Below are 20,430 nucleotides of genomic sequence, written 5' to 3' on the forward strand. Positions count from 1 at the left end.
ACCTCTGCAGTCCGCATTCGATTCTCAGCTTAGCCCACTTGGATTGGGTTTTCAGTCCCTACTTGATTCCGTGGGTTTTACCCAAGAAAATTCCTCTGGGGTTTTCCTCCCACCTCTAAAACTGTGACTGCTTCTCACCATCTCCTCTCTACAGGTTGATTTTATGTGGATTCTTGAAAATTTTACATAAATAAAACTTAAGTGCTTGTAATTTGACACCTGATGAGGTCATCGTGATGCTATTCATGTAGTACATTATTGGTGTGCGAGACTTTGGACTGTGTAATTTTAATGAGGGTGCAAAATTGACAAGAGAGCCAAAAAAGGCTTTGGAAATCTGTAGGAAAAAATAAATATTCCACATCCTGTAATAAATAGCGTGATGACATCATGATTACGTGATATTGTGGTACACCCTGGAGGTACAGTAGGTCCATGACGTGGATACTTCCCTGATGTTGTGTGCTATGATAGGACATTAACTTTGTCGGGAGGGCTTATGTTGTCAAATTTGATCGTTAAAACATCATCCAGCTGGCATTGGTGTCTCTAGTTACTGGTCAGTGTGGATGAGTGGATGTCACAAAAAGCTGAGACAATGACCCTTAAAGCCCTTACTTTGTGCCAGGTGCCATTCTAGTCTACATACAGCATACCACAGTTTATCTGAAGAAGTTCCTGAGTGCGTAGAGATGTTAGGATTGAAAATGTCTGAAGGATGAAACAAAGCTCTCTAGTTCTTTGTGAAGAAGTCCATCGATGAAATAAGACAAGCAGCTTTACCCTTGGTGCCGCCGCCCGCTCAACTCCAGCACAGGCGCACAGCTCACATGGTGACTGTCCAATCACAACCCTTACAGCACCAAGTGAGACACATCCCTGTCGCAGTGCTGTAAATGTGGTTTTTGTGTAGCCAAATCTCACTCGAATAAAGAAGGTTAAAATTTACTTTCTAGTATTTTTTCTGGTGTATTTTGCCGGTACATGCACCATACTGAATTCCATTAATTCCCTCTTTTTCCGTTTTTGAGGACAGGCAAAAGCGTAAACAGACCCTAGTTAGTTTTTGAGTGAGCAGAAAAAATTCTTAGAGCTAGCCAGTCCAGCCTAAGAGTACCCTGGCCAAGGTTTAATTTGTCTAAACATCAAACAAAAATATTCAGCTGTTTTAATACTTAATATCATGATCATTTTTCTGACTTTGACGCCAAAACACCAAAAAATACATGGGAAGACATGATTATTTTCAAGTGGCTCGGGAGCCCTGATGGAAAAAAATCTAAAAATCCACCCCAGCTCTGCGGAAAAGAAATCTCCTGAGGAGTGATTGACAGCTCTGTTGTTCCGTTAGACACAATGTATATTTTTATTCTTTGCGAGTAAAACAGCCATTGGTAGGATACACTTGCACAGTCCCAGAATTATGCTACTGTTGCCAAGAAACAGTATTACCATGGAAAATTCTGGGCCCCTAAAGCACGCTGTCTGGACCCTGCCTGGCTGTTAGCCAGGCTTTGTTGTACAGCCCTGTTGTACAGCCCTTCAGTAATGTTCCTTCATCTCCTTTTCTTGACATTAATTTATGGCAAATAACGTAAGACGTAGACATTTTCCAGGCCTCTGAATTTATAAATAACTTTCTCCACATAACATTTGATCTTTTTTGAAGAAAAAAAATATTCTGCTGAACAGGCCAAATGAATTCCTCATAATTACACAGTGATCTCTGTCAGTCCAGATCAGTCCATCTCCCCTCCGTTCTCTCTCTCTCTTTATTTTTTTTTTTTTGAAAGTCTTATGTTGTCAATAATAGGATATCAGCTTGCGCTCGGACAACCACAAATATGCATTGTTGTTGAGCTACATACCTGCATTAAAAAACTCACTTGTTAAGCAGAAAAACAGAGCTGACATGCAACGGCCTTTGTTTTTTGGGTTGGCCAAACATTTAAACAGTTAAATGGCAAATTCAAATGTGGCTAAACGTTTAGCAAATTAAATGTATATTTTGACCGTTAAGCACTGTCCAAGATGGAGGAGCCATCAGCCACTGTGTATGGCAGTACTGGCAGAATGGTAGTTGGGGACAGTAGCTACCTGGAGGCCCGTGTTATTACAGAAGTGCATGAAAAAGCAGCTACATCCCCTACAGGTGCCTTAGTTTGATCCAAAGTCTTTTCTTAGTACCAAGAACTGAAATGCCATATTCAACATGATAGTTTGCAGGTAGACAGCCAGCCATCAACCTCTTGCAGCCATGGCACTCCCGAGAAAGTCCTAATGCTCAGAAGGATCACTGCACAATGGCTATCAAGTCAGGTGGAGTTGTACCGGATCTGGATGTAGGATGCCCAACCTTGGTTGGTGGATGATGTCCTGACATGTTGGGACTATCAACAGCAAGTCAACCAGGAGTCTGTTTAGCTATGAGAACCACCACTGCTCACCACCATGTACAGTCAGTGGAGCAGCCCACCCAGCACCACCCATGCCGTTGATGTTCCGGCACCGGTTCCAGTGGGTGTCCAACTGCAGCTGGCGTGGAAGCATAACAGGCGGTGAGTTGAGTTCAAGATGACTATTGGCAGGCTACAGCCTAATATCCCCAAGATGATTATCTTTGGTTAACATTATTCAATACTTCTAATTGTAGTGTAGTTACAGGGTGTGTTTAGGTTTGTATTGGTGTAATTCCAGTGGTTTGTGTTCAATGCCCTGTACTGCAGTGTCTGTGGTAAATATACGCCTAGGCACAGCGTGTCTAATTCCTTTATTGTCATCGCATCTTCATGTTTAGTGAGTATGGGGCTCAGGTCCATACTTCGCAGCAGCACTGCAAGGCTAGTATACAGAGACTCCATCTGCTGCAAGCATTGTGTCTCCAATGCAAGCATTGTGGGTAACTCTCAGTCATGTCAGTAGTTCTGAGCCAGGTTTGACTTCAATCATTACACAGCAGAAAAAACATGAGTGTAACCCCTAGCCCCAGTCCTGAGCATGTTGAGAACCTTCTCTGAAACAGTTTTGGATGCGTTTCGCTTAAGAAGCGCCTTGAGCATCAGTTGTGATGGATATGTGCGCTATATAAGAATCTGCTATTATTATTATTAGTAAGAGTTATCACAGCCAAAGAAGGATAAGTGTAGACTTAATAATGTTTTAGGCAGAGTAGATTAAAATATACTGACACAAACGAAAACCAACAAACATATCACACGCTCAGGAAGAAGAAAAAACGATAATAATAAATAAAACAGCGTCTAAACTTTTCAGATTATGTATACATTACAAACACACGCCACTGAACACAGAACTAATTACTTTGCACATGGCACGCCTCCTTCTGAAATCAAATAACCTTGTTAAATGCAAAAATGCAAATCATACATATACAATGGGCACACCAGTTTAATTTACCTGTATTCGAGCAACAGTTATATTATCATAATGGTTTGTGGGTGATTGGCAAATTCAAAGTTTGTTGCAAAGATTTTCACTGTGTTTTCAAGGTCCCAGATTTCGTTTGCCTCAAGTCAGCAATGTATAGGCACAATGAACTTCTAGGCAAGTTGCAAAACAAATTTGAATGAGGCAGATGGATTTCGCAATTTATTTAACAGCCCGTTATCGATCCGTTCCAAATCTTCAGTTCTCTCCAACCGAGCTTGTCTGTGAGTAATAACCCAGTTGTTTCTAGTTTTTATCAAACATTTGTCATCTTACTACTGAGGTGGTTTTGTGAATGAAATTGTAACTAATGAGGAATTGGAAGTCTATTACATACTGTATGTTAAGGCCGTCAATTTATCTGTTTGTCATCCTATCCAAAGCACTTCTTGGTCTTCAGTTTCACATTAGTTTCCCCATGTTTACCCTTAGCTGTCTTATTTCTCGTGTGCTGTTTGATATTAGCAATTGTTGGAATGTCATGTTTTGATTTATGTTCTGGTGCTAAATGTATTTTAGTGCTGGGAAACAAAAATAGTTCTTTCTAGCTCTAGAATTTCTTCTAGCTCTCAAGTCTTCCTTTAAGAACCCTCTAATTTACAGAGGAAGTTGGTATCAAGTTAGATTCACAAAAGACAATTTGGGTAATTGCAGGAATATCCCCTGTCAAGTTAGACTTCAAAATGCTCAACCTACTACTCATGTTGTCCCATTTAAGGTAATGCTTTGCTAGCATCCCATAAAATTTTGGCCCGTGTGTGTGCTGAGCATGGCAAGTACGTGTATGAAGGCAAGCATGCCCCTATCTGTTCGGTAAGCTACCGCAGTTCTGGTTAACTGGGTGGTGTTCAACTTTGATCAGTATGCTGTTAAAGTGAATGATTAATCAGTGTGCAAAGGATTTGGTCCAATGTATGCCAAACATGGCACCATGATGGCCAGCAGGCCCTGTTTATTCGGCAAGCAGCCCAAGTTCTGATTAGCACCCACCCGTTGGATTGGGGCTAGTGTTTAATTTTGCTCAGTTAACTTGGTGAATGGTTGGAAAGCGAACCAAGTATTTGACTCCTGCTTAGGTTACGATCTCAGAATTCAAGGTTGGCAGGATCTGACTAAAGATTTTGGCCTGTTTGTAGGCTGACATAGTGCTGTGGTGGCCTGTGTACAGCTGGCGTAGTTTACAATGGGAAGATGCAGGACGGTAATTACTGAAAATGTCCTTTATGCTCTTGTGGGACCAAATGAACACTATTCACTTCGTGTTAAGGTCCCCAGGGTCACTTCAGTCGTACCCCTCCACAAGGAGGAGACACGAGTCTGGTGTTATCTGGAGATAGATAATGCTGCAGACCTTATACAATCTCTGGTTGTCTCTGGTGACAGGGTTCCCTCAGTTAGACGGGGGGGGGAGAGAGAACAAATCACCCTTCTATCCTGAGGACCAGGTCCTATAATATGTAGAGGGGCAGAAGATATGAAGATCACAGTAGTTACAGCAATCACTAAATCTAAAATGATAACAAGCAGAAAAGCAAAGCATACAAATAGTCACACGAAAACACACTCTTACCAAGAAAGAGTGGAGATATGATGAAATAGGTTTATTTACTGATGAGACAGCGAATCAAAGGTTATCACCAAACTTGTGTAGTGAATGAAGAATTTGAGAAAGTTGGAGATGTCAAAAAACATGACCATACGTAATGACACTAAATAAAGAGGACATGGTGCATCTTGGTAGATGACAATTTCATTTCATTTAATTTATTTCATTTTTTGGGATAATACATACAATAAATTACAGACAAGAAAACAGATAAACACTGCAATAGACATAACAGAAACATAATAATACCCAATCAGCTCCCACAGGATTACCCAAAAGAAACAAGTTTCTGTCGAGGGGCTCCCCTAACTAACTGGATAAAACATACAGGGAAACATGAATATTTACAGATATAGTTTATCAAAATGTAAATCAGATTTATACTTAAATGCAAATAATATAACTTAAGGTTGGCAACCATAAAAGCAAGAAGTAGCAAAATATCTAACCAAATATGTACAAAAAAGGAAATTATTGAATGCAAATCAGATTTATACTTAACTCCAAATAATATACATGTAGCTGAAGGCTGGCAAAAATAAAACTATATATTTTGGAAATATTACGCCATAAGAAGAACAAAAGGATGTACTGGCAGTTGAGACTTTAGCGAATCGCATAATAGCACTAGGGAAATATGCAAATGTAGGTTATGTGGATAGGTTGAACGTAGTAGAAACTGTATTTCAATTGGCTCAGAACAATAATATGACCATGCAACAAAAAAGGATTTTACCCCTACACTGGATATTATGCATCAGTGATACCACACTGCAATATATCATGGATATATCAATCAATATCATGGACTACATGTAGTCCGCACTTAACAGTCCAAACCATTATGCAGGAACCACTAACCAGACTTCACAGGTATACCTTTGTCAACATAGACTAGGTAGTTGACCCTGGTAGAAGTAGAGAACTGGCATGTGCTATGATCAGCTGTTGGAGCACAGCATTTTTTGGTTCACTGGTTGAAGTTTGTTTGATGTTTGCTTCTTTGTAATAAAGTTTTTTAACAAATTATACTATGTTTGAAGACACATATAAGATCTTCTCTGAAAGACATTTCTTATGAGCAAGGCACATGTGACCAGCAATTGAACAACTGATCAAGACAATTTTCGAGACACTCAGGTGACAAAAATATTACAAAGCAGTCATAAAAGAGGTCTAGGAAAACAATTATTGCCTGCTGTGATGTGAAATATAATGTTTGAAGCCCACAACTCCTAGCATATGGGTGCTAAGAGTCACTTGGGTTTAAAACATATCCTACACCACAACAGGAGGTTCTGTCACAATGCATATATTTTAACAGAACTCTTTATACTTGGTGGTACACAGATCTGTTGCTTTGCAAGATATGAAGAATCTTACTGCATTAGATATAGGCACATAGTCCTATGTGCACTGCCCTAGACAGCGGACACAGTTCCTGGCAGATGTTATACTTTTTGCACTCAGCCCAACTCTTTATGCATAAGGTGGGATCACAAGCATGTATGCAGCTTTTCGTGGTTAGAAGAAGAATGCTGTAAAATCTGTACTGCCTTGTGTGGTTATATTCATGGTTCCAGATAGCTGCCACAGATCCCCACAAATCTGCACCAGTTTGCATTCAATTGTTCCCCCCCTGTTCTTGCAGTTATGACAGTTTGAAAATTGAAGGTTTCACAAAAGGTGGATTCTGAAGAGGATTCTAGCACTGATTATTCATAAAGTGGGCCAATCAAGTTACTGAGCACTAACTGGTAGCCAATCACAGTCCACTGTTTTAGCCAATCAGGCAAGGGGTCAGATTACTTCTGCCAGGCAATGCTAGTTTAGGAGGGAAATTTTCATGTGAGGATCATTCTGTCACAGCTTGTTGGGCAAGCTGGGTCAATTTGAACACTCTCTGTATGGAATAATTCTGGGAGCAGGATCAATTGGAATATTCTTTCTGTGGAATATTATGAGGACTGGCAGCTTGGTCATTCTGGTCCAAGCTGGGATCATCCTCTCTGTTGAGCACATTTGCTGTGGATGACAGTGCATTGCAGGCTGCTGAATTACTGCAAGCACAGACTATCTGGAGGGCTAAAGTGTGGGGCCTCTCCTTCTTGGGATATCCTTGCTGTCCAAGACTCAAGAGATGCTGGACAAGTGTTAGGCCTACTTTGGAAAAAATGGTTGTGTACTGTCCATCTGAACATTACTAGGTGCCACCTCATGGATCCTTCAAGGCCAGACTGTGGTTGGCAAGCTGGAGTGTGCTGAAACTGCATGTATGATCACACTGCATGACATGATTTAAGCTCAGTGGGATTTGAAATCTAGCCGGAGGAAGGGAGTCCTGTTTGCTGTTTGGTCGGCATTAACTGAGCTATAGCACAATGCCTCGGCAGCAGAAAGCCAGCAAAAAGGCTGGAACTAGGCCTACCAGGCCTCGGCCACAAAAGGCTGCTAGAGTCAGCCAGCAACCTCTGCGGTGTTCATCACAAGCCACTGCCAATGCGGTAGCTGCTGAAGCTGACATGTCTTGGGCTACTTCTGCGATGCCCTCATCACCACACTGGCACCATCTTCAGCGGCAGTGCCTCCTCAGCTACACAGCGCAGAACCCAGGGAGGTGGGGGCTCTTCTTACGAGCCCTATCGCGACCACTGTTTGGCAAGCATTGCACCCCAGTGAGGCTGACAACCCAGAAAGGAGCTCAAGTGCACCAAGCGTTATTCCAGAACCAGCTGCTGGGCCAGGTACAACTGCTAGCTTAGTTGGGTTTCCTAATGATACCACAGACCAACTGCCCCAGTGTTTTCCCAGAATCCCTTAAGTATGCCTAGCATGTGTATCCCGTTAGGGTCCCTTCTCCCTATCTCACTCGAGGAGAAGATATGGGGGAAAGTATGTTGACTTAGCATAGCTCTATCAGAATAATGCGGCCCCCACAATAGCAATGAGGGAAACTAATCCAGAAGTTGCATTCACCCTGATTGGGGATAGGTTGGTAGTGAAACAAGCTACAAAGCCACCCAAGAAAATCGATTCCTTTGACAAATGGCAATCTGCCTTTCATACATGTGTCTGTCTTCTTCATGAAACACCCATCTCGTTGGGCTGAACTGCTTAAATATGCTGAGACTATTCAAACAGCAGCCCTCCAATTCCCTGGATGGGGTTGGAAGGCCTATGACGAACATTTTCGGTTATGGTTTTTGTTTTGCATTTAACAGTATTAAGGGTTGCCGCTTCTGTGGGTGTCGCTTTCCACAAGTGTAGCCAATGCCATCAGGGAGGTCATGGGGTTCATAAGTCGTAATATTTCTGGGCAGGCAGGGACTGCACCCGTTGGCAGAATTAATGGTTTTCTGGATCTTATCTACCGGTATATAGGATATTCATACAGGGTGTACAATTTGAGAAGACAATTCAATTACTTTGGGGGATGGATTGTTTCGGAGCTGTCTGTTTCCAAGTGGTGACGTTGCCGTGTAGGCATTATCTTTCAACTGTTCAGTGATTTTCATCATTTTCATGTGTATAAAGACCTGTTCCCAAGTTCATGTTGCATGCTGGAATTGGTGAATTTTGATAGGAGTGGCTTTTCTTCTTCCTGTTGGGGCATGCTTTGCATATGAGGCATTTTTTAACAGGATTCGAAGACAGCCACTTCCTAATACATACAAGATGTGGAATGTATCTTTACTGTTATGATACATTGTACATGTATGTACCAATGAAGTTATTGTTGACATTGATGTTTGCCATAATACACTGTAATTTGTAAGGGGTCAGCCACACCCTCTTATATACCCAAGGGGGTGGGGTGCTGTATGTTCCATGGCACAACTAGTGCTGACCCTAAAAGGTTGGATGGATCATTCTATTATTTCATGATTGTTCCTGGGGCCTAGGAGCCCATTCATTTATGATTGGCCTGTAAGCCAAATGACAATAGATGTACCGGTACATGTACATCGGATCTGGCAGTCCTATGTTTGTTTGATGTATGTTTTGGGGCATACCAGCCTATATGACTGTAACCAGCTTGCCCAAAACAGATTCGGTATCTGGCAAAATAATAAATAATAGATGCTGTGGCAAGAGTCAGGAAAATAATTTGTCTGGAAGTTTGTTAATTTGTGAGTCCCAGTATAATCAATATTTGTGACCCACCATCCCAAAACAAGGCTGAAGTAGATAACTTCATAACCCTAAAATAATGGAACTTCCACTGTTCAGATTTTCATTGCAGTTTACAGCTATCACTACCAGTAAGAAGCTCACTACAGACAGAAGTTCAATTTAACATGGATCACGCTAAAGTGTAAAAAAGCTGAAGGAGAGGAATTGTCCAACATCACAAATACCGACTTCAGCCTGGTTTTGGGATGGTGGGTCACATTTGTTAATTAAGACATATTCGATCTCACCGATTTCCTTCTTAACAGCTGTTGGTTGACCAATGTGCTCGATAGGTGGGGGGTAGCCTCTCTCGGTCTCAGTGAGTGTCATGCTATATGAACAATTGTGAAAGTATGTACGGTGTTCAAGCATTTATTCTTAACCTCCATTACTTATTTAATCAAGTACTATTTTCTCTCTGTGTACTATATGGGAGTAGGTCTTCATTAGGATACATCCTTCTAACATACACTAGATGGTTTTCGGAAGTGTGTGAATTCTGAACATTTATTTAAACGTCATGTACTTTTACCTCAATACATGATTAAGAATAAGAAAATTGACAACAGGAGAGTCTACATTAATACCAATAATTGTTACTGTAATTAAGTTTATATAAGACGTGAAGGTGATTAAGGAACATTAAGTATTGAGTGAAATAGAAAAGTGTTAGTTCCCAAAACCTATGGAATGACAAACGACAACTTTTCAGAGGCACAAAACAAAAATGTAAAAAAACATTTAGAACTTCTGGTAATTAAAACAAAATATTTAGAAATTTCAACACAATGTTTCTGATGAATTCAATGATAGGTACACACAAAAAAGAACAATGACAAAGGAAAACAACAGACCACCAGACAAACAGAAAATCATTAGCTCACTCTGGTATGTAAATAAAATATTAATATTAGGCTACACGCTTTGGAAACGCTACTTCTGGGAATTGCCACCTACTCCCGAACATGTACATGTGTACGAGCACAGATTCACCCAACGTAGAAATGATTGGACTCTAGTTCCTTGGTTCCATCTACATGTTAAAGCTCTGACGGGAAGCAGGGAGAACCAAAGTCTAAGCGAACCCACTCATTTAAAAAGTACCCTACTTTGGTTTGGCTGGTTTCAGTCAGAGCTGGAACATGTGGTTTTGAACGCTGCTTTCATAAGGACTGTCACCAGCGAAAGTAAAGTCAAAGCCTAACCCACTCATTTAAAAAATGCCCCTCAACTCCATGACGTGGCAGATGGAGCCAACAGGAATGAGGTTAACATTCACCACACTGTTTGTTGGCTGTGGTTCCGGCCACATGTAAAAACCTATGAAAAATAGAGCAGCCGGCGAGGTGGCAACCACAATAGTTTTGTACAATGTACTTGCAGCCATAGCCACTATTTCGGATACGGCCTCGGCCTCTGCTACATGCTGTGTCAGCGCTCAATTGTGTTAGCAGAGCTAAAACACCGTGACCCTTGCTAAGAAAACTCTCCAACTAAATATGGAAGAGCTGCGTAGCACCGTGATCAGAATATCGACAAGAATATAATATTAAATCAGTGCTCTGAAATATGTGATTGCCAAGCTTTCCGTAACTGAGTACCTTCTTCAGGGCAAGCAGATTCAGTTCTGAATGAACACAGAAAAATCCACGTTCATTCCCCCTGGATGCCGTGTTCCAAGTTAAAAAATGACGCGCTGCTCCAGTTCCTTACGCTTTACATCAGATGACGCTTTCCGCAGAATACAGACGCTTACGTCACCGAGGGTATGTGGCGGCGCGCAAAAGTGTTGCACAACAGTGAGACCAGGTGTTTGTTGGCGCACACTGCACAAGTGTCTCCAACAGAACGACCACGCCTGAACGCGCAAAGAGGGGGTTCGACGAAAATGGGAGCTGCAGCTGCATCATTTCCGAGTGCAAGGAAATGTTTGAGAAGAATATTACGTACCAGGATGTTTCGAGGATGGTATGTGAGAATGAGGGGGACGCGATCACGTTGCTTGGCCCCGGTGGGTTTCAGAGCCGTTTTACGTGGGATTGAAGATACGGTGTTGAAGGCAGCGTCTGTGATAACTGGAGGGTAACCTGAGTCTGGCGAAGATCTAGGTAGTGTTTGAGCACAGCCAAACCACCCACGTGGGGATGGTGAAAAGAAAGTTGGATGAATTGGGAACCCAAATTCATCGAACAGACATAGAGCATGATTTAACCTTGACAAAGCTGGGGAGCGTTTTGACAACGGGTGTTAGAATGGTGTCAAGGAAGTTAGATATCAATTCAGCGGGACAACTACAAGCAGACATGATGGGGCGGCCTGGATTTCCGGATTTGTGAATTTGGGTAGCAAGTAGAAGACTGCCCGTGTGTGGGTTGGGAACAACTAGTTTGGTTGCTTTACGGGGGAGTTCACCAGAGTCAATGAAACCTTGGACAGTGCTAGCAACAATATCTTAATGCTCTTGTGTAAGATCGAGGTCAACCTTACACAATGACAGACAGTTGACGTTCCGCTTCAGCGACATACAAGTCCTTACGCCAGACCACCATTGCACCACCCTTGTCCGCCCTCTTAATGACGATGGAATCATCGTTCTTAAGAGATCTAAGTGCTTCGCGTTCAGCCGATGAGATGTTGATACGCTTGAGGCTGGGTTTGAATTTAAGGCGTCAAAAGCAGGCAGCAATTCCCCTTAAAAGCGCCCCAGATGTAACACCTGCCCCTACATAGTTAACAGCCCGTAGCTACAGAATACGTGGGGATCCTACATGCATTACTAGTAATGTGGTTTATTGCATTGCATGTCATCTTTTTTGATGAATGACTCACCTGTGTAAAACCCTTTCATAAAGAAGATAAATAAAATTCATTTCAATGAGGAAACTTCTCTTTATTTAATTTTTTTCCAATCCAGCAAAGATGTATGTTGAACTGAAAAAAGCCCTCCCTCCCCAAGATTTGAAAAAAAAAGGACACTCACCAATAATTTTTTTATATGGCCTTATACATAGAAAATAGGAAGCTGCGCTCTCAGTTTTGAGATAAATATGGACAGTGTCCGAGATGTTTTCATACGGATTCGTAACTTATTCCCGAAGCTGGTACCATGTTCAATTAAGCTGACTTTGAACATTGTCATTCTGCCAAAGCCCACGTGAAAATTTCTCTTTATGATAAAAAGAAGAAAACAGAAAAAAGAAACAATAACATAATTTGATTTGCATACATTAACACATAGTATGTTTGCTTGCATCCAAGAGCTTATCTTCACAATTTCATAGTTAAGACTACTAAAAGCTGTGTCTACATTGCAATGATTATAAAGTAGGCTTACATCCAGGCAATTTGTAACCATGTTCACACTGCAAGAAAGGCAACCCAGATAACACATGCACAGTTTACCTCCAACATCCAACCCTCCACTGGCAGTGAACAATTGTACTACTACATGTACTGAATTGTGTCGAGTACGTCCTGTGTTTAAGACTGTAAATCAACATTTCACTGGCTGTGCTGTTCAAACTTGATGAACAACCCAGGGTCGAAGAAAATCTGGGAACATTCACACTATTGAAGGTAGCCCAGAGAATTGTCTTAAGACCACAAGCTGAGATTGGTTGGTCAACCCACCTCCTGAGTAAGGTGAGAAATTACTCAGGCCTTGCATAGAAACTCTCATAGAAAATATATAAAAAAAAAAAATGACTGCCAAATGCAATAACCTCCCATCTAATGCTACCTCTGCACACACATAACAACCTGGTTGGGTCACCTTTAACATTAGGGTATACCCTGAGCCAGGAAAAAAATTCCAGCTGGCCCCTGGCCAAGTTCCATATGACAAACATCTTGCCAGGTGCCCAATGGGATTATTTACATCACTGGCCACTGGTGATTCTGGGCCTGGCTTACATCAACGTCAACAGTGATGTTGTCTCTCTGAAGTTTGTTGACACATGCCTGTGGTTTTTCATGGTGGTAAGGGGGAGGATTGGGGTTATGCTTTGCTGCTGTTGGAACCCCCCCATCCAGATGGACCCTTCTCTCTGCAGTTTATCATAGTTACAAGGCCCAGAAGGAACCCACTAAGCATTTACATGCCATCAGAATGATGTGTGGCTTCCAAACCACAATAATCGCACCATAAAGGTACCAGTCTCAGCAGTATAGACCGGTGGCACAACCATGAACAAATTAAGCCCAACAGTCAATGAAATGGCATATTTGCGACAGTTAACCCAGAGAATTTTTGACCCCGAGAAGTGCAGAGTGAACACTCAAAATTACCCCAGCAAATCACAGTGTTAAAATTTTGCTAATCCTGCCATTACCTAGGTAGCAGCATAGTGTGAAACCTGCTTAGGCTTTCGTGTGTGACTAAATTTCACCATAACTCAATTTACCATGAACTTTAAAGGGTTACAGAAATAGAAAATATTTAGTTCGCGTGAAGTATTTCAAAATAACAATAAATACATGTACGTACAGCGTAACCATTTCAAGAACATCATAAATTTAATGTTTACCCCTTTATTGTGACAGCCAAAGGAATAAAAACATCATGTGTTTCCCCGCCCACAAAAACTCACCTTTTGGCTGTTTGCGCTCCCAGTTATATATTTTATTAATCGTATTCGTTCAAAACAGATATTAAATTTTTCTCCTGGTGTAGAATCAATAAAATTGTAAAAACAGTTATATTAAATACCTACTCAATTTTAATAATCTAATTTAAGAGTGAAATGTACATTCAAATCCTGAGAGGACAGTTACATAAAATATGCAGTGCAAACGGGTATAGGAATGATTAAAACACCTGGATGATATACAAACCACATAGTTTACAGTAAGGGAATTAAAATAAAAGACATCGCACCCATAGCATTGAAAAAACCACCACCAATGAACAAACAATACAAAACATTACACATATAAAAACAGCGAATTGCAGTACTTAGCCAACCTCTATCATATGCTTAAATAAATGCCCCATAATCACTAAATAAAAGCACACCAGAGTGACTTACTGAATTCCAGACAAATCATCTCCTATTCTCTCTTGCTGACTCCAGAACTCACTGCCAATACGATCTAGATGTCCAAAGTAAAAAATACAAATGCGAATTAAGAAAAAAAGAGTTTCAAACAGCTTATTTGATTTCATTTACTTTTGTCACAACAGTAAACTGTTTTTCAATTTAACACATATAGAAAGAGGAATAATAAGAAACACTTAAAATTCTTTTGTTCATAGTGAATGTGCCTGAAAGGGAATACTGCACACAAACACACACATCCACCCACCCACTTTACTTGTTCTATAATTGTGGAGACAAACACAAAATTTGAACTATTTTGTGGAGACCGAAAATACTACAGGGACAGAGAAATGTCCCTACAATTCGGTCCCAATATGCTTAACAAAAGAAATTGTCCCCTTAACCCTGTTAAGTCCTACCCACACACACACGCGTTCTTATGAAAGCCTTCTCTATGGTGGTCTCGGCACAAGGGAGATTGTTGGGCCTTACACATGGAACCCATGGCAAACAAGCTGCTGCATACTATCACAACCCACCAACCCTCTACGGTATAAGGACTACAGCAGACCCAGATAGCCAGCTGTGCAGAAAATATTGCGACGTGCACATGGTCAAATGCTAATGCATCCCGGAGTTCAAAGTTCTACTCCAGGTAAATCAGTTCTGATCTGTGGTAGCGTGATTGGACCGATGATATCAAGCCCTGCGGTTGAAGACCACAGTATGTCAATCATCAAGATTCACGACAGGCTCCCGATCACTCTCACACACACACGTAAACTGGGGACCCCCTATTGTTCCTCTTTTGTTTGTACTTTAACTTTTTTAGAAGACCAACCATATGTTTTGTACACAGTTGTCAATCGGGGACCCTCTGGCAATTGGGGACCTTATTGTCCTCTATTGTTAAGGGTCCCCAATTGAATGCATAAACAAACTCACACACACACAAGTGTGTAAACGCCTTCAATCGTGGACTCCCTATTGTTCCTCTTTTTGTTCATACTCAAACTTTTTCGGAAGATCTCCTACATATTTTGTACATGTTTTCCAACTGTGGACTCTTCAGCAACCGTGGACCCTATTGTCCCCGATTGTTATGCGTCCCCGATTTGAATAGGTATACAAACTCACACAAACTTCAAAGCAAACACATAGACAAGTCTTCTCTGTTGTGGCAAAGCTCCAGACTTCATTTATTCTAGCACAACTACCGGGTGATGACTGTGGACTACTGACGTAGCTTCTCCATGCCACGAAAAATCATCAAGTGGTGATGGCTGTCATCTTCTGACATAGTATCCCCAAGAGATATGAGCTACTACATGTACATCAACCCCCCCACACTGCTGTAGGCATAAAAATGACTACTATACATATTTACATTTGATCTTCAATAACCTGGATGTATCGTTTAGGCCAGTGAACCTTCCGGCCTGAACGAGTGATTATTTCTTTTCTAGTCAAGGACTGATTTGGATTTTGTTTCTCTCCAACTGTAGTAGATTCCCTCAAGGTTTCTCCACTGTTGGTCATTTTGTCTTCCAGATACACCATTTTAAACCTACTGATGCTAACAGCGTCAAGTTTGCCATCAACATCTAGAATCCAAAATTATATCCAATATAATAAATTATATCCAATATAATCCAAAATTATCAAGAAAATCTGCACCTAATAAGGATTGGTTAACATCAGTTTTAACAAAAACCCATCTGAATGTACATGTACATTTTAGTCCCAAAGTGAGAGTAAGTAATTTCTCACTGTAGGGCTTAATTGGTGTTTTACTTGTTGCTAGTAAGGTACGTTTGAAAGATTTATTTTTCTCAGAAGCCGTAACTGGAAAAACACTTTAGCTCAGATATCAACTAAGAAATGGTTTCCTGTAGACCTATTTGTCACACAAATAGTACAACTTTTGTAGCTTTTGTCAGACAATTGTACCATTTTGCCCCGACCACGACTGTTATGGCTACTAGATCGGCTACTAGGCTTGTTGCTCAATCGATTTTGTAAAGCCTCAACTCGTTTTGCCAACTGGTCAACTTTTTTTTATAATTCTAAGACCTCGAAGAACTCTGCCGAGTCTGAGGAATTGACAGCTGTTACAACAGAAATTTGGCCCACAGATGGTGTAACTTCTGAAATTCTGTCTGCAACAGTAGCGAGCAGATCAATAGAGACAGTATCGCTTGTGGTAGCAAGAATAAGTTGTGTGTTTGTAGGGAGTCTTTGTAAAAACAACTGTTTCAAAATGCTCTCCTCAAGTGTATGGTCTCCTAATAACTGACGCATGTGACACACATGCTGAATTGGTTTTCAGTCACTAGTGCTGCAAACAGGTGCCAAAGTTCGGTTTGAGTACCGTTCGGACATGGTTCGCAATTTTTTTGCTGAACTTCGGTTCGGTTCGGACAAGTACACATAGTTTCTAAAGTTAGTTAATAGTTTATTCATTTATAAAACGCAAACTTCATATAGATATTTCAAATGCACTGTACAATGAAGACATTAAGCATACACATATACGTACATGTACACATGCAATACACATTGAAACATCGAAGAGCACACTACGAACGTGCCTTATACTTCTGTGTGTAAACTACATTAATATAAGCAATGAATCTCCTCTCTATCCCATCCATGAGCAACTTTGATGTGAACATAATTTTTTTTGTTTCCCCAAAGTTAGTTTAGGAGATCCAGAGAAAGTTACCATTGGAGGTGTGACAGTTTCCATGTTTTGCCAACCAAAAGCAGCGTTTGGACCATGTTTGACTCAACAAAACGATCGTATGATGATATTAGGATATGTGAAAAGAGAAAAAAAAGCATGCTCCAACGGGAGTTTCCTCTTTTACAAGATACAAGATCAAATTGAGTATTCTTCAAGGTTCTTCTAATACATCAAAAGCCATGAAGAACCTTGAAGAACCTTGGTATCAAGTCAACATTCTTTCCCAGGATGGCGCCCACTTGGCCAAAGGGGCGATTTTCCATCAGTCTTTTTTGAAAGGGACACAGTATTTTGTTATTTTAGATTTGAAAAAACTTAGAGATAGGCCAAATTCCATTACAATGGATTCACACTACTTCTTCGATCAAACATCAACAAAAGGCAAGTTGGGCCACAGCGCGAACCAAATCTTGTCGCGCGCTGGAGAGCGACAAATTTTTTTTGCATGGACATTTATGACATCATTGGCCTAATATGGGAGTTGGCGGCGTGACTATTGGAGATTGGCTAACATTGTGTATCATATACACAAGCACAATTGGATGTAGTGGGAAATTCCTTCCCCACATTAACTGTGGGTCGGGTCTACTATAAAATACCTACCCAAACAGACACTACATATGCAAATTTCCCATGTGTGTATTATTCATTCGCTGAAAAGATTTGATCACCTGTGGTGCACCCTGACCTCCCACAATGCAGCACAGCCTCGCTGCCATGATCGTCCTTCTTTTCGAAAGCGACTAAAAAAGATCGAAGCCAGAGTGGGGAGGATGGGCAGGAGAGGACTGTTTGGGTAGGTATTCTCTAGTAGACCCAACCCACACTTAATGTGGGTAAAGAGTCTACGGCACTCTACCTACTCAAGCAGTCACTACATATGCATAGTAGCACTGTTTTCGAGTACACAGGCTTTATATGCAGAGCCGGGGAGCCCGGAACTGGGACAAAAGAGTTGGGCCTTATAACAAAAGACCGTGCTCAGCACAAAAGACTGAGCTGCTGGGCATTACTGACATTTTTTCGCTCTCAATAGTGGAGATAATCCAGCCTTGTTTTGAAACAGTATAACACAGTTTGAGGCATTCAGAGCGAGTGGATTAACACTGGGGACAAAAGCTCTCCACCACTGCAGGATGATCCACACAGCACCGCTGCACGCTAATCTGGCCCCTATTGAAAAGAGGTCAGCAGTGCACTGTGCCGGTTTCCGGACAAAAAGAATCTTACGTAACAACACACAATCTGGGCTCTTTTTCCAAGGCTGCAAGCCTGGCTGATATATTGAGGAGTCAATGAATTTTACCTGTCAGCTTTAGCATAGTGCCCACAGAGTCCTTCATTTTGGTATGGACGGCCATTAAATGAAATGATAAATTTTTGAAGAATTTTGAAAACGGAAAATCTTGAAAATGAGGCGGCATCTTGTCTTGCTCAAGAAAAATCCATCCAGCAGCAAGTGGTTAATAGCCAGACTGGATTAGCAAATCTAATGGCCGAAGCCGTCCAGCAGGCAATAGTCTACTGACACCGCTGGACGGTGTGGTCTCATGAAAGTGATAAGCGATGGGGTTAATATCGGCCCTTTCATGCTATCCTTTTAGTCAGGAACCACTTCAGGACATAAACCGGCCTCCCAAATTTATCCGCATCATCTCCAGGATGTACATGTAAGGAGGCGGAGAGTGTAAAGATATGAAACGGATCAGGTAGGGGAGTCTGATCCTTTGTCAGGAAGCCAATCGAAGGAATGAGGTGAACACCATGTGGCTCCCAAAATAGAAATTCTTCGGCAATGGAGAGAGCCTATGATTTGCTCCCTTCTCAGGACTTAACCATTTCCAGGAGAAAGGCCAACCTGACACGGGTGTGTGTAAGGCAGGCATTGTTTAAGGTTCAAAGGAAGGACCGGAAAGCCTCTAGAGAAGCTAGTTTAGGCCTTATGACCAGATCAATTTCCCAACAAGGGGACACTGGATAAGCATATCACACAAGAGGTGATGGAATGTCATGCTGTTAAGGGCAGTTACCGATTTTGAAACCAATGTGTATGGCAGTTAGGGCTGACCTGTAGATGACCTTGAAAGAAATGCCGTGCATAGTCAAGAAAAGAAGATGCCAGTAGATTGATGGGTAGTTGAGCGGAGGACCATCAGTCTGGAGCAGACTGGGACGCGTGCCAAGTTTTGGCTAGAGACTAGCATATCTCCACACATGAACAATCAACTGGGAAGTTTTGGAAAATTGTCCTCGAAGATTCCAGTCGTGCTATGTCGTTTAAACATGTCGTGGCTGATGCCTTTCTCCAGCGAAGTGGCTAATGACAGGCTGAGCACTTGAATCATGTCTCACTGAAAACAGAGGCAGTAACTGGACGGAGTGAGGGCGCTGATGGAATCAACTTCATTCTCTTCGGAAGACAATGCTGGTTGGCCGGTCAGGGACAGGGCAGTGCCTTGTTCCAAGCCATGCGCAGCCCCATTTTGAAGGCCTGCTCCTGAGGGAGTACGCCCGGCTGGTGTGATTCCAGTGTGGAACCCTGCCCATTGTAACCATGGCTCATGGCCGGAGAGAGCGGAAGAGCCTGGTAAGCCAGAAATGAGTCCAGGGTGGTGGAGGCTGATGGCGGTCTAACGCCAAAGCAGCGAGCGATGGAGGTTGGAACTTCATTGATGGACTGGAGAGGCCAAAATTCAAGCCGCAGAGGTATGTTTGTGGTGATCGAGGAATTTGATGAAGATGAGAAGCATTTGCCTTTTCCTGTGGTGGGCCACGCGACGGCAGATGTAGCAGACGGGGTCGTGGGAGGCAAAATGCCTAGGGTGCAGTCCAGGTCGAGGTCAGCGGGAACTGCAGAATTACAGAGGGCTCAGTGGAGAAGAGGCTCGATGATGTCTAGTTGAAAGCACGAGTCACAGATGGCCTGGGCGGCCTGGCACCAGAGGTGGCAGACGGGGCCACGAGAGGCGGAATGCCCGTGTGCATTCCCAGTCGGGGTCAACGGGAACTGCAGAATTCCGGGCAGAGGGAGGACGAGAAATGAGGTCCAATGACCCAGTGATGCTCATAAAATGCCTGAGCCACGGTGTGCTTGAAGCACCAAGTGGCGGGCGGCCCAGTGGCGGAGGTGGCAGCCAGGGCCGCAAAACGCCCGAGGAGCATTCTCCGTTGAGTTCAACTGGGGCTACAGAATTTTGGGCAGAGGGATCAGGAGAAATGAGGTCCGATGACCTGGTGATATCCAGTTGAAAGCCCGAACCGCAGATGGGCTAGGGCGGCTTGAAGACCCGGAGGTGTAAAATCCCTGTTAAGCTCCGCAGGACCCGAAAGGGGGTTTACGGGAATTGGGGTGTCATGGCTCGATGGCGCTCTAGGCGGGGTGGACCAGGGCAGTTGCTGGGAGCCCAGCCTGATGACTT

General features: G+C 42.3%; 1 protein-coding gene across 9 annotated transcripts in view; it reads right to left on the minus strand.

Moving 5' to 3' along the window:
• The window catches only part of LOC110980156 (MYCBP-associated protein-like), a 287,473-nt gene that overhangs the window by 160,271 nt on the left and 106,772 nt on the right, over window positions 1-20,430 (minus strand). For all 9 annotated transcript variants that reach the window (XM_087139862.1, XM_087139860.1, XM_087139861.1 and 6 more), the window contains 2 exons: window positions 14,254-14,317; window positions 9,475-9,557 (listed from right to left, as the gene is read on the minus strand). In XM_087139862.1, coding sequence (XP_086995988.1) covers window positions 9,475-9,557; window positions 14,254-14,317 — 147 coding nt within the window. The remainder of the gene's footprint in view (window positions 1-9,474; window positions 9,558-14,253; window positions 14,318-20,430) is intronic.

This window comes from Acanthaster planci, linkage group LG08, assembly GCF_054643075.1.
Source record: "Acanthaster planci isolate LZ-2023a linkage group LG08, COTS_SCS, whole genome shotgun sequence".
Taxonomy (NCBI): Eukaryota; Metazoa; Echinodermata; class Asteroidea; order Valvatida; family Acanthasteridae; genus Acanthaster; species Acanthaster planci.